This window comes from Seriola aureovittata, chromosome 8 (genome assembly GCF_021018895.1).
Source record: "Seriola aureovittata isolate HTS-2021-v1 ecotype China chromosome 8, ASM2101889v1, whole genome shotgun sequence".
NCBI lineage: Eukaryota > Metazoa > Chordata > Actinopteri > Carangiformes > Carangidae > Seriola > Seriola aureovittata.
The window spans coordinates 14518099-14533522 of NC_079371.1; the positions used below are offsets into that span (position 1 = coordinate 14518099).

Genomic DNA, 15424 nt, shown 5'->3' on the forward strand with positions numbered 1-15424 from the left:
ATAGAAATTAACCACAAAGAGATCAAATAAAATATGAACATAAACATAGCCTATAAAAGGAAAATGAAACCACATTACTCACATTGAAACATAAAAATAAATCATATTCTTCCTCCTATGTGCCTTTCAGTAGACCTGTACAGAAAAACTTTGAAAACTTAAGATACTACATATGAATTTAAAAAATGCATTAAAGGTCACACCATTAGGCTGGCAATTACTTAACAATAGTCTTCATTTCCACTTCACGACAGAACAACTCCAAGTGAAAGTTAGTGTTTAGCGTTTCTTTTTGGCAAGAGTTATAGTACAGCTTGATAAAACTTCTTTTCTTTGTGAAGTTTTCTCCACATATCACAGATGGTCAACTTAAAACCCCCACAACAGACAACAGACCCACCTACACGAAGCAGCATCCTGCTGACTAAAGCTAATATTTAGAGAAGCACAGAAAACAGGAGTAAAGAAACCATGCTAAATATGACAATCTAGAAAGACAAATTCACATAATAAAGCAGCTTCAACAAAAGAAAAACATATTACCAGACAAATACCAGAAAATAAAAAAAATAAAGGAAAATAAAGGCAGTAATCTAAAGCTGAGACAAATAAGTACCAAGCAGAAATATACTCTATCTCACTTTTATGAGTTTATTGGGTTACATTTATGTAAATACCATGCTATATATGCAGCTGTTTCATTTGAGATACAAGCACAAACTGGTTATCACACAGTGCTTTATGCTGGCAAGCAAAAAAATCTATTTTAATGATGTGATACATTAAAAGAGAATATATATCTGATGAGCTCCTGTATGAGCTGGCAGGTGTTGACAGAACAAACAAATGAGTTCACGTTGTCGTGTTCTTGTTCGCAGACATACAGGTATGTCTGTTTAGTGTCCTTTGTAGTGGTGGAAGATTTGAGAATAACTTACTTTAACTGAAGTAAAAGCTCCTGTACCAAAGTATAAAAATGCTCTATTACTAAGTAAAAGTTTCTGCATTCAATTTAAAGTACGTATTAATAGCAAAAGTATCAAAAGTAAAAGTACTCAATATACAAAATAGCACCATTAAGAATTACATCTATCATACATATTATTAGATTTTTATAACTCATGCATTAAGCAGCATTTAAATACTTTCAGGGTGAGCAAAATTTGAACTATTGTATCTTACAATGCATCATACTTTATAAGATAATCATATGTTGTGTTTGTAAGATCTTAATATGTAAAATGAAAGTACAGTACTACATTGGCAAGAAAAAATAAGTGAACTGTTTGGAATGACCACCATTTATGTATAAATTTCTCCTAAAACATGGTCACATCCTCATCCCAAATGTGAACAAACACAATCTATTTTAACATAACACACAGGTTATTGTATTATTCTTGTCCATACTGATAACACATTCAAACATTCGCAGTTTAGGCTGGAAAAAGTATATGCACCTCTCGGCTAATGGCATTAACAGAAGCTAATTGGAGTCGAGATTTATCAAACCAGGAGTCCAATCAATGAACAAGACTGGAAGTGTGTGTGTTAGAGCTACCTTGACTTAAAAAAAAATACATATTTTGAGTTTGATATTAACAAGAGACATCTGATGATGTGAAAAACACCTTGCAAAAGAGAGATCCAAGAACACTTACTATAAAGAATTGTTGATTTGGATAAAACTGAAAGGATTACAAAGTCATCTCAAAGAGCTTAGATATTCAACAGTCCGGTTACATAAACTGTCTTAATGGAGACTAGTTAGTTTTGTCACCACTCTCCCTTGAAGTGGGGTAATTGAGAACTGAGTAACAGTAAGAGCTAAAGGCTTAAAGGAACATTGGAGCTGGTTAATATCTCGATGATGAGTCTACTATAAACAAAAAGTCATAGTACATGGCTGCATTGAGCATGATGTCCTGCCATGAACACCATGCTCTCCAAAAAAACTTCACATACATATCTGAAGTTTGCCAAAGAGCAGCTTAACACTCCACAACACTACTGGGAAATGTTTTTATTGACCGATGAGACTAGGGTCGAATTATTTGGTGTAAAGCGCACTGCACACTAACATGAAAACATCATCCCAAAGGTGAAGTAGGGTGCAGGGAGCATCATGACGTGGAGCTTTGCTGTCCCTGGGCCTGGACAGCTCAACATCACTGAAGCGAAAATTAATTCCCAAGTTTATCAAGTTATCTTACAGGATGTCAGGGTGGCTGTCCACCTGCTGAAGCTAAGGCAGTTCTATACGAAAAATGGTCCAAAATTCCTCCTGAACATTGTGCATTGTGATCAGCAGCTACTGGAAGAGCTCGTCTGAGCTGCCACCCAGTTATCAAATCCAAGAGTTAAGTTACTTTTTCTACCAGTACTGGGATTTTTTAATGGGTGTGTTCAATAAAGACACAAAAGATTATAATTGTTTATGTGATTTCATCTTAGGGACACTGTGTCTACATTTGGGACTTAAATGAAGATCACATCACATTTTATGACCAATTAATGCAGAAAACAAGCTCTTTCCAAAGCGTTCACATAGTTTTTCTTGCCACTCTAAGTAAATTAAATGTACTTAGTCAGATTCCACCACTGGTCCTTTGCCCTACACTTTTCTAAACAGACCTTATGAATACTGCCTGTATTTAAATACTCAGACACAAATGTTTTTCATAACCAGCCCATTAGGTAATGGACATAGGCAAATAAATTTGAACTGATACACAGTGCATGTGCAGGATAGGAAAACATGCTAACCATGGCACTTAGTGTAGTTAATACAAAACACAGAACTTTTTCCATTTAAAAATTTATTACTTATGAAAAAAAAACAATGTTTTAAAAACAAATTATCAAGAAAATAGTTCCCCCACTGATAAAAAATCCTTTGCCACAAATTGCCCAAACATCTGTACAGTGTTGTCTATAAAATGGGGTGTAATTTACAGAGCAATGAATTTCGTTCTGTAAATATTTCTCTCTGCCCTCTGTTGTTCGTACAAAGCACAAACAAGACAACTAGGAAACAAATTCCAGCTCCTCTGGTACAAATATCTTCTCAACAGAACTCCTCCCTAACGTGAGCCCTGTTTCCTTTCAGACTGAGTCAGACTTTCCTGAAGTGTTACTTCATTTCATGTCCATGAAGCGGATGTCCATGATAAGCAGAGTATGCCTTGGCAGTGGTCTGGGCGCTGGGGATAGCACTTTCATCACCTGTGTTTGCGTGTCTACATAAGTCACCACAATGAAGCCACACACAGGACTCTCCACTATACCCTTTCTAGCACCTTCCTCTCCGTCCTCAGCACTGCTCACACTCAGCACATGATACGTGAGGTCCCTCCCTGGTGTCACAGGCACCAGCTTTAGCTGTGTGTCATCCTGAGACATTCCCAGTGGCAGGCATGAGTCTGGGATGGATGGTGCCCCTATCTTATAGATGCGAACGTCTGAGAAACGCACTTCAAAGGAAAAAGGGTAGAAGGACACCCCACGGAAGCCGTAGAAATACTCGCGGATCTTCTCATCCCGCGCATCCCGCCGGCACTCCTTGGAGCGCTCCACTACACCCCCAGATTTGGGTAGGAGCACAACCCGCACAAAGTGAGGGAGGTCTCGTTTGAGTTCATTGTAGAGCCTCTCATGGTCCAGCACCAGCACAACATCCACTTGAAAAGCAGAGGCACAGTGGACCAGAGCCTGATATCCAGAGCCCTTCACCCAGCCGCAGGTGTTGATGATACAGCCTCCCACGCTGGCCTTCCTGTTCACCTCACAGCGCTGGGAAAACACCTCGGCCAAGCATGACGTCAGCTACAAGTCATGAAAAAAGAGCAGACTAAGTAGGCAGGGAAAAATGACAGTGCAGAACATCTCTGTAATTTCACAGTGGGTTTTCAGCTTCATATTGTTATGTCACAAAATGTCCATAATTTTCTTCTTCTCACCTTATTGTAAAGTTTGATGTTGGTCCCTGGGGTAGTAGAGCCAAAGTGATAGACCAAAGGAGCCTGGACTGAGAAACCCTCCTCCACGTCTGCCGGACGCTCAATGCACAGTGCAGACACTGTCCCGGGTACAGACACCTGAAGTAGCAGAATGAGTTCCTTATAACTTATATTGATAAGATCTGTATAATGGATGTTCACTTAAAGCCTGTGGCACTTTTACAAAGCAATAGCAGAAAACCAAAACTGAAATTTAAGGGTGCAGGTGAAAAACAAAAAAGACCCAGAAAATTAAACATTAACATATATACATATACATTAATACTATTGTAAGTAACACAATAAAGCTAGTGCAGTACTGCTGTTTCACATGAACAAAGGAAATGAAAAATTACTGTGTCCCACTACATCGGTAAAACAAATCTTCTCTCTGCTGTGTTTTATTCTTTGTAACCAGTGAGGAGGATGATACATGAATAAATACTCTTATTGGAATTCTGTACTCAGCAATCCACTTCCAAATGTCAAGTGGAAATTAAGTATGTTTTTTTTTAAACTTTCATCCTCTAGAAATTTGACTGTCATTAGTTATGTTAGGATTGTCAGTTTTGTCCAGAAATCTTTGTCTTATGACATTCATGACAATGGCTTGAAAGCACATAATTGGATGTAAATATTATAGATGATATAAGATAGGCTACTACACCCTTTCTAATTTTCACTGCCATTAAAATGGAGTGAACTAAGAAAGTGTAATGCCTTTGCCATGCTATGGTTCTAAATCTGCTACATCTCTCTTGACCAAAAGGTGGAACATCATAGCTAATCTATAAAACAGATACATTCAATGCAGTAGTTTCCCTCTGCATGAATTTAAGATGATTATTCTCCTTGTTATGATGCAAGACAGTTAAAATATCAGCTGGTGTTATTCTACTAATTTCCATATCTTGGGTTTATGTTGATTATGATAACTCCAATTCATCTTACCCCACTCTGTCCAACATCCAGCTCCACCAGTGTTGGCCTCCTGCCCACCCTTACAGCATAGCTTAATAGAAGCCGGCACACTGTGGACTTCCCCACATCTGCAGGTCCCACCACCATCACCTGAGGGATGATTTATTACTCAGTGTTAATGCAAAATTCTAGGATGAAGAATTTTCTAGGATGTGACAATCTTACATAGAGACCCCTGAAAACAGCAGTTCTTTATCTGAAACCTACCCTTGGCCCCCTCTCATTGTCCCGCTCTGCTTGTTTTCTCATCTGTTCCAGGGCAGCGTGTGTGTTCAGGTAGAGCAGCATGGGAGTGTCCTTGGACACATAAGCCACCTGTGGTGATGAGGGAGGAAAAACTGGTTATTTGAGCCTCTCATTCATTAAATGTCAAACACAAGTCCTACCAGGTTAAATGTGATACTATGCTGTATGCCACTGGTAAATGAAAATATTATGGTATTCAGAGCAGAAACCCCCATGGAAACGTTCACGAAATTACATATGCCCTCCTCCAGGTGCTCACCTCTGGTTTCCCATAAAGATTCACACTGCAACCTTGCCAGGTGAAAACTGCAATTTTAGAGCCTGCTCCAAATGTGTACTTCTTGTTGCGGTTCAGCTCTGATCCAAACACCTCAGCCATTCCTGTGAGGAGCTCTAGCTCAACTTGCTCTGCTGCCTCTCCTGCCTCCACCTCAAACCGAAGTTCAGTCTCCTTCTCCAGGTCGAACCTGGTGCTGACCTTCCCAGCTGCTGGAACATCTTCACTCGTCTTTTCCACACCCTCTGTTGCCATGACTGATAAGAGAAAGTCTGGGTTACAAATATCTGACAATAACAGCATACACAAAGGACAAAGTTACATGCACACTGCTGTAAGAACACATTTGAGTAAATTCAATTACAATTACCGTTTCATTTTTTTCTTCTGGTTTGTTCATGTTTTGTTAATGAAATAAAAAGTACTGTAGCACTAACATTTCAAAGAAGGCACATTTTTAGTGTCTGTTGTCTGGATATTTACTTTAAAATTAAAATAAAATAAAACAAGGTAAGGACAGGGGTGGCAAAATAAACATAAGGAAAATGTGAATCAAGACAAATATTCAACAGCACCAACTGCTTACAAAGTATTTTAGGAGATGCTGGTAAAAACAACCACCATGCACTGAGTAAATGTGTTATGATAATTTTATGATAAAAGAAAAGTAAAAGATTGATTGATAGAAAATTAAATGGCAACTATCTTGATAATCAATAAACTTTAGTAGTTTTTCAAGCAAGAATGCCAAACATTTTCTGGTCCCAGCTTCTTGAATGTGACGAATTGTTGCTTTTCTTTGATTATATATCTTTGCGTTTTGGACTGTTGGTCGAATAAAATAAACAATTTTCAATAGAGCTCCTTGTACTGTGGGGAAATTTGGCATTTTTCACTATTTACATTTTAAAGACTAAACAATTTGTTAATTGAGAAAATAGTCTGCAAATGAACTGATAATAAAGATAAGTTTGTTGCAGCCCTCCATGCATAAACAATACTACAACAACACAATAAATGTCTCTTGTTGCAATGTCTCAAATACTGCAGTACTTAAAGGGATGCAATTAAAGACCCTTTTCATTGTGTATGAATATATTTTTCTATGAGTAATTACTGACTTTAGAAAAATGATAAGAATATTGACAGATGCGTGGCAAAAAAGGAGGCAAGCATGGTGTGGATCACAAACAATTAATTTACAACATTCTCATATAATACAGTACCTGAGAGTTATAAAAGAAAGTTATAAAAGAAAGTAGCCCTAATTAGTGCATGTTACTGATACATGAGAAGCACAGACTGGGGCTATAAAGAAAGATTACTGATATTTTCAAACAAGTGGACATGTGGCATATGAATGTTATATTAAAAAATTAATGTATGTTTACTTAATCATACCCACAGGCAAAGAACCAAAAATATTTAATTAATGTAACCAGGTACCTGCTCTCAACCTACCGGAGACAGTGCGCTCTTGTATAGAGCACTCGCTACAGTAAGTTATTTGTCAGTCACTTGCAGGCAAACACACCAGCAAGCTAGCAGTTAGCAGGCCGTGGCTAACTTAGCCTTACTAATTTCAGCAGCAAAGGCGGAGGGCCTGCCTACAAACGCTCCGAATATCAGTATGAACTACCCCCGTATTGTACAGTACATGTTTATGAGTTTATTGTTTTTAGTATATATTACTTACGTACTAATTCCAAGCCTTATTGTAGAAACAAAGTACGTTCTCAAGTCATGAGGAACCAGTGCCGTGGTAGATCACGTGATGATGAAGTCACGTCCTTAGCAACCATTCGTTAGCAACCAGTTCTTCCATCGTTTACTTCAGTTGATAAGAAAAATAATTTGAAGCTCAAACAACGTTGGAAATAAATTTTAGAAAAAGAATACTATGATTATCCAAAACTACTTTTTTTGCCGTTTCCTGATCTTTTAAGGTGAAAATAGTTTAATCTGACGGTAACACAAATTTGTCGTGATATAGTCACAAGTCTTATCTTGAAGCTTTGATCCCATCGAAATTGGATACACTACGTTATATATTCAGAATGAAATACAGCTTTCACATACATATATATATGTGTGTAAAGAAGAGTAGGTGTTACACATCTAACGGGATCCAAATAGCTGTGGAACATGTACTATTCTATAGCGAAAAAGTAGCTAAAATATTCATGAAACAGATGATGAGATTACATTTATAATATTTATATTTATATATTTAAAATAAAACATCACACAGTGCAGCAGCATACACACTGCAATCTACCCAGTCTCCAAAAACTATACAGAATACACTCATCATTACAGTCCCAAGTCTATAAACGCAACATTAAAAATGTCTTCATCCATTTTTCAAAAGCAATCATATTGAGAGATTCTCTAATAAATGATGGTAAAGTATTTCACTGATGGCCGCCCCAAAGTCACTGTTTTCCGTAGTTCTCAGATTGCGGAAGAGCCTTACCTTATCCCTAGTTTAAGAGCACACCTTCACCAGAAAAAGGTTAACAAATTTAACACCAGTCTCTCCTCCACCATCAACCAGGAGAGGCCAGAATACATTTCCTTAATCTTGTCTGAATGGACATTTCAGGACCAGACAAGTCGCTCGATTTTCGACTATCTGAAGCTTCTGCAAATCCTTCTTATCTGTACTGGACCTTATCACAGGGGAATAGTACAGATGTGTCACACCTAATATTTTTTCATTAATACCGAAGAGTTTAATTGCTGTAACCAAGTATTTAGGATTACCCTGAATTTTGTAATGTACTTACTTTTGTATTTATGTATGTTTCGAACCAAAATTAATAAATTTGACTTTGACAAATACTAATTTTGTGTGATAGACCAAATACGGTTCTCTCTTGAGGAATTCATTTCTGAGTGAAAATTAAGATATGCATTTAATGTTGTAACTGACTTATCAGAATACATTCATGGTGTATCAATCCAACTCACTACAGCAAAAATTCTCTGAGATGTTGTTGTGGCTCCTCTCCAAACCTCAACAATATAATTCCCAAAACTATAGAAATAAAGTCTAAAAAAAAACAACACAACAATTAAGAAGAAAGAAATACTTTATTTACCAAACACATATGTAAAAAGCACAGTGACTACTGAGAAAACATAGCAAAATTGTGCGTTTGAGAAATGTGTTGGCTCAGAGAGGCCCCACTAGGTGTCACCATGTACCCAGAGGATGAGCTGCTGGAGCTTGGATCATCAGAGGAGGGACTGAGAGTATCTCCTTGGTCACTCCTCATCATTCTGCTTCCACAGCCACATCTCCTGAACTCTTGGCTGCATGTAAGGCAAGATATTTATTGTTAAACTCTAAAATATAAATATTCCCAACACACCACTCTTTATAGAGTGCTTAGGTATCCTAACAACAGCCTGAGTTACCTACGAGGCCATCAGTCTCAACCAACAGCAGTTGACACAATATGAAGGCAAGGAAAGTAGTTTTGACTAAATTGAATAACTTTGATCATGTGATTTATTAAAACTTGATCACACACGTGCAGAAATTAGGATTCAACTAGCCAACTGTAGACCGCATTTCATTTTCAGACCTGCTCATTTCATTTTACAGGATGGGTCCACACCACTTAGCCTGCCTGTCGAAGTCTGTTGGATATAGTCTAATGGCTGAAGGTTGGCAGAGTAATAAGCTCGAATATCAAACAGTTAACATCTTCTCTAGCCCGGTGACTCATAAACTGCTAAGATATGAAAGGAAATCCAAGTTTAGGTTGTGAAACACTCAACAGCACCAACTGCTTACAGAGTATCTTAGAAGATGCTGGTAAAAAGTAATATGCAATGAGTAAATGTGTTTATGTTTAAGGTTTGCCATTTGAGCATTTCAAGTTCAGGTGTAAATTGAGAAAGCCAACTTTTAAGGCCTTAAAATTTTCAAATATATATTTAGCACAAAACTTTAAACTCTTTCATATTTTCAAAACTTCAATTGTTTTCAGAGAGATTAGGTCAAACTTCTTTTTAAAAACATCACATCTCAACTTATACTTTCAAAAAAGAAAAAGTTTATCATGTTTTGTTTTTTTTCCACAAAAATATACATATATATGTGTTCAATTCTTGTTTGGCAACCTCCTGTGAAACCTAATTTGGAAGCAGAAACCTTTTACCTCCACTATGTGTACTACTGTGCATTTTATATCTGTATTACAACTGAGTTAAATAAAAGTGTAAGTGTGCAATACTTTCCAATCTTGATTGCCAAGCTTTTGTCTATCTCATGTGTTCTCAATTTTAGGTGTTCTGTCAGACAGCTTTGAAACAAACCTTCACTGGGCGTCTACTCAGCCTTCAGAGCTTCCTGTAGAGCAGTAACTACGACGTCAGGTTGAGGAAACTTCAGCCTAGCAGGTGGACCCTTCTTTATTCCAGTCCACAGAGATGTTTCTTTAGGGATGAGACATAAGAGAATAGTGTAATTCATAGGAACAACATAGAAAATAAGTGAGACATCAAGAGGATAGCAGTAAAATCAAATGCTTTAAGACAATTTAAGATGTTTCCAAAATAAGTCGTTAAAAAAGTGAGGAGCAAGTGGTGTACCAACCTCTTTCATAAGAGCAAAATGATCATCATGTATATTAACACAAGAAACATTTGGCACATTGTGCCTAATTAGACATGGGCGTCTCGTTTGTAAGCACGTTGTCTCCAGTGGCTACTGCTGGTAAACATAGCTTCCTGTTTACTGTTCAAGCAGGGATTAATGAGCCAGAAGAGACACTGACTCTGGCCAAGTACAAGTTTTGGCAAAATGTCTTTCTTCACTTCTTTAGTTAACGTCTCCAATTTACAGCTGGTGTGAAACCTTTTAAACTTTTGGATGAAATACAATTTTGTGTTGTGGCTTTACTGAATGCTTTGAGAATGTGTTTTATTCATATCTGGCTAATTCTTAAGTTTGAGTTCACAACACATGCCAGTATATAACTTTCCTTCTGAAATATCCCATGTCCTTGTTTTTCATTCCACCCACCATGTCCCAGTTTACTCAGGACGATCACAGGCCTTGCTATAAATTGTTTAAATGGTAACTGTTCCTCACAACAGTCACCCTTTGACAAATGTCCAAAACAAGGCCTGTGATCATCCCAAGTAACTGCAGCAATGCCTCTAGGAAGACACATTGACACCAAATTAAATACCATTCACCACCACTAGCATCCATCTCCGGGGTGAATATTTCATGGTGAAATTAACATTTAATAGCCACTACAGATGGGTAAAAGTCCAAAAATGGAGACAGTGACATATGGCTGAGAATGATGGTCTTCCCACAGCGACACCACATGGCTGACTTATTCTTGGATTTCCCCTTTTTGGTCCTCCTCACCTTTGCCTCCATCCAGCAGAGTGATCTCGAAGCTTTTCCTGCGGGGTTTCTCAGGGTTGAGGACCACAGTCAGTTCAGGGTGGGCAGCTAGGAGAGCAGATTTGACCTCCTCAGCATTACGCCCATACACTCGTCAGCTCTTACTGCAGGAAATAACATAAACCATCAGGTTGACATGTACACAGTTGACTAAAGTTATCCATGAGGTGTCTGGCTTGAGGTTTACTATATATATTTACTTAAGTGCCGTGTTTGAGTTGTGAGGTACTTGAATATTACCATTTTATCTATTTACTTTGCTTCATTTTCTGGGGGATAGTCTATGTATTTAATGACTATTGTTCAGAATCATATGCAGTATGCAATGTACTTGCACAGCCCTGTCAGAGGGTCTCCAGTACCCTTAGGGCTGTCACTTTGTATTGTAATGTTGTTTGTAACATTACACTTCCCAGTTCTCCCCTGCCCACCACAAAAGAACCTGCATGCCACTGATCCCAAACCAGGAGTGTATTGCATCTATTTAAGTATTGCTATGACAGGGTACTTTAGATGCTCCAATTTAAAAGGGCTGTGGGGGCATGTCAGGTTTTAAAGGTTGGGACCTACTGTAGTGAAGCACATCTCCTTGTAGGTTTGAGCATGTAAATAATACAAAGGTGTGTGTATAGTGTATGTATATAAAGATTTGCCATGCAAAATATATGAATATCTTATAAATATGATGCAGTATGATCACACTACACAACAGCACATGAAGCAGTTAGTTAATTAACATCAGCTTGCCTACCTACATTGAAAGGCTGCTTATATACTTGACAGTATCATGGGTTACAAATTCAGTAATTGAAGAGGAAATTCGAAGTAATGCCTTTATGTTTAGGCAGTTTTGAAAATTGTTAATGTATAACTTTAACTTGTGGTGAAGTGGTCAACTAAAGTTATTTATCTGAGAATCTGAACTTATTCCATTACAGGGGAGTGATGTGATATTATTCACCAGTGTTCAATGACCACCCTTTGCCCTTCCTGGCCGCTCTCCCCGTCTCCTCTGTCCTTCTTCTTCTCCTCCACGGACGGTTTCTCCTCTTCTGCTGCCACCTCCGCTTTACGCTTCGTCCCTCGACGACCTGAATAACACGTTGTTGTTCGTTTGTCATCATAACACAGGTAACACATTCAATAGGTCTAATTAAAGGGATTGTTGTAAAAGAAGACAAGCAGCCATTGATTTCAGCCGGCCCAAGGTATCAAACACTTGCAGGGATTTAAATGTCTGATGTGAATGTGTCATCATTAAATCTAGCCAGTTTGGATGTTCAACTGTTAGCCATTAAGCTAACATGACTCCATGGCAGAAGTCGAACCAAAACATGAGAGGACAGCCGCTTGAAACAAGAAAGACAATTCACTGAACCTGTATATCAAATGGAAAGAAGACACATCACACCTCTACACTGTAGCTGTCAATTACGCTGTTTTAATTATTCGACGGTCCATGATGTTGTTCACAGTAAACATGCACAACACACACCTACCTGCTTTAGACGCCATCACTGCAACAAAACTTTGGCGCGTGTGGGGAGTGGGACTGTACCAATATATTCAGCGAAGGGGTTTTCAGTATGTCGGACGAAACCATTGTTATTAGAAAGGTTTCTTCTTCTTGTGAAATGTTTTCTTACACACTGTGTTATGTAAAACATTAGCAAACACCAATTTAGGTGTTGTATGTATGACTACATTATCATGATATAATAAAATATCTCAATCTATCTGGGAATAATTGCCCAAGAATTTTGAGTTTTGAATTTTGGTGTGTGAAAAAACTAGTGTATGGATTGTGGGTTGCGCTTTTAACAAAATGAGGGGAAAAAAGCAACAAGAACAACTCCAAATGTGAATAATGTGATAAGTTATCCACCCAGGAGTACACCCTGAATGGGTCTTTGGAGAACAGGCCATTTATTCTCTTTCTGTACATTCTGAACTTGGTACATTTTCAAACTCTCAATAAACAGTTCGAAATCGTTCAGGATTGCTTATAGGTTTTAAACTCTTACTAAAGAAACAGCCAATCATAAGGTCTGGCTTCATTTTTGATTTTAGATTTTTGTTAACCTTACATGCCTGATTTCAAGATCAGACATCTTCCCTGCTCACCTTTTAAACAAGGATGCCAATAGAAGCATGACAATTGATCACAACTTTATAGACAACTTCAAAGTGTTATTTTTTTTAAATACTTTTCTTTGTATCCTTTTGTATCATTTTGTGTGCTTCACCAGAGACTTTGTTTCTGCTCTTAAAGCCTCTTCTTGGTCCTCTGTTGTTCTCAGAGCGTCGTGCATGTAATGTTATCCCACCTCCTGTTCCATCATGATGCAAACAGAATCAGCTGAGGTTGAGACTGAAGTGAGGAATGAACTTGATAAAGGAGTTTTAAGATGGAGGTCACCAGTGGATTTGTGTATGGTTTTTCTTATGTTTACAGTAATGGCATCTCAATACATTTGATGATATAAAATGTTACATGTAATATAACACATTACAGAGGACTTGTGTTTCGGCAGACTTTGGCAGACTTGTGGGAGCCAGACATTTTTGATCTCATATCTGTGTCATCCCATTGAGCCAAACCCAAGATACACTTTGAGATCAATCCTCCCTTCTGTTACTTTCAACAGAAGATCTCTATAATGCCCTCTGTAAACAATGGGGCAGATGAAGGCAGGTCCCCCAAATGTATGAGATGGCTGAAAGACAGCATCCAAGACAAACAAGGAGAAAGTGAGAGAAAACCCTGCAGAGCAACAGACCGATCTGTTTGAGTACTCCAGAGTCAAGAGCAAATATGGTGTTACCGGAATAGCATTAGCAAATCCTCGTGTCCACAGAGGATGTGGCAGTCACATTTTTGGGCACTTAAACAAATTATCTAAAGGACGTCACAAGTTGCGTCTGTGCCAACAAATATGGGCTATACAACCTCCCAGAGCGAGGCGGTGTGACTGACTCATGAGCGCCCATCTAATCACTGTTCTTTTGTTCTCGTGTTAACAGCAAACTCAAGACACACACTTCATCTTGACTATGCAGTCACTTTTACTCATGTTGTCATTGTCATATGATTAAATCTTTCATTCACTGTTTCCCCCACTGAATCTCTACTGTCTCTTTATATCCCAATCTGTATTTGCATTCTGTTGCGGTGTATTTTTAGCCGTGTGCGTAAACCTTCATTGGAGCAGACAGACCGTCAAACAGATGTGCCCTTCCTTCACCCCACTCTCCGCTTTTACTTCCAACTGACTCAAGACCGGATGCACAGAGCTCCTGGCTGTGGTCCCATGATCAGTGCACACATTAATGCTCACCAACACTCATTCAGACATTTCTGTGCGTACAAACCAGTACCGAGAGGAGCAACAACAGAAGGCAGATTTTTCATTCATAAATTCAGGTCTTTTTTGTACGTTTGCAGCTACAGCGTCTTATCACCTGATTCTTTAGCTGATAAAGGTGAATTCTAGTGTCTGTTTGATAATTCTGCTGTGGATCTGTTAAGCACCTTCTTATTTTGCACAAAAACACAGACGATCACAGGTTCAGTGTAAATAATACATCCCCCACTGCCTTCAAAGTGTGAGTTAACTGCATGACTACTTAGTTCAGCTCATGAGTTATATTATCCATATTCCAGTTAAAAGTTCACAGTTGGAAGAGTCAGTTCTTCATTTGCCATATAGACCTTTACTTTACTCATGTGGTCACTGTTTCTGCAGGAGCTGCTTTTTGCATTTGCACAAACACAATATATACATGAGGCTCAATGATGATGAAGATGTCATGGTCTCAGCCTGGAGGCTCCAGGGTTTTGGTTTTTTGGACTTTTTTGGACTTTCTTGATGATTTAGTTTTCTGTGTTTTGTGTTTCTGTTCTGGGTTTTGAGTATTTCTGGTTTGAGTATTTCTGGTTTGGGTATTTCTAGTGTCTAGTGTAGTCTTCCCTGTCTTGTACTCTGTTTCCCCGTGCACGTCCTGTTTTATTTTGATAGTCGTGTCGCCCCAGTGTCTGAGTTCTAGTTTTGCTTCCTTTGGTTAATCATCCCTGATGTGTCCCACCTGTGTCTGCTTCCCCACCTGTTCTCCATCGTTAATCATTTCTGTTCCTTTAAAAAGCCCTTGCTCTGTCTTGTCTTTGTGGGATCATTGTTGGTTATGTGGTTTGGTATTTGTGTTGTTGTCGGCTCATGTATGGACTTTGGTTTTTGTTTGAATAAATTCTTTCACACTGGTTCCTCCTCTGCATCTGAGTCTCTCACCCTCTCCCCTGCCTTATCAGATCGTGGCAGAAGAGTTGTTTCCAGTAAAGTCTTGTATGGTTTCTGGAGGTTTCCCAGTAATGCCCTTCTCATCTTTTTGGTAGCACTTCATTCAGTGACACACATGCACATGCACACACACACACACACACACACAAGCAATGGGCTCAGTGGGTGAACTCATGGCAAAGTCCTGCTGTTT

The 15424-nt window shown here is 38.5% G+C and overlaps 2 protein-coding genes across 3 annotated transcripts; both read right to left on the minus strand.

Moving 5' to 3' along the window:
* Nucleotides 1-2801: 2801 nt before the first annotated feature.
* On the minus strand, nucleotides 2802-7291 carry clp1 (cleavage factor polyribonucleotide kinase subunit 1). 2 transcript variants are annotated; one of them, XM_056383725.1, is made up of 6 exons: nucleotides 7199-7291; nucleotides 5485-5759; nucleotides 5187-5294; nucleotides 4950-5069; nucleotides 3960-4097; nucleotides 2802-3825 (listed from the first exon to the last, which is right to left on the minus strand). In XM_056383725.1, the coding sequence occupies exons 2-6, from the start codon at nucleotides 5755-5757 to the stop codon at nucleotides 3139-3141; spliced, it is 1326 nt and encodes a 441-aa protein (XP_056239700.1). In that variant the 5' UTR covers nucleotides 5758-5759; nucleotides 7199-7291; the 3' UTR covers nucleotides 2802-3138. The 2 variants fall into 2 exon arrangements, with proteins under 2 accessions (XP_056239700.1, XP_056239701.1); XM_056383726.1 differs by having other exon boundaries at nucleotides 7203-7289.
* Nucleotides 7292-8579: 1288 nt separating this feature from the next.
* Nucleotides 8580-12567, minus strand: selenoh (selenoprotein H). Its single transcript, XM_056383059.1, has 5 exons — nucleotides 12436-12567; nucleotides 11898-12027; nucleotides 10898-11040; nucleotides 9832-9951; nucleotides 8580-8820 (listed from the first exon to the last, which is right to left on the minus strand). The coding sequence occupies exons 1-4, from the start codon at nucleotides 12449-12451 to the stop codon at nucleotides 9845-9847; spliced, it is 396 nt and encodes a 131-aa protein (XP_056239034.1). The 5' UTR covers nucleotides 12452-12567; the 3' UTR covers nucleotides 8580-8820; nucleotides 9832-9844.
* Nucleotides 12568-15424: the final 2857 nt, after the last annotated feature.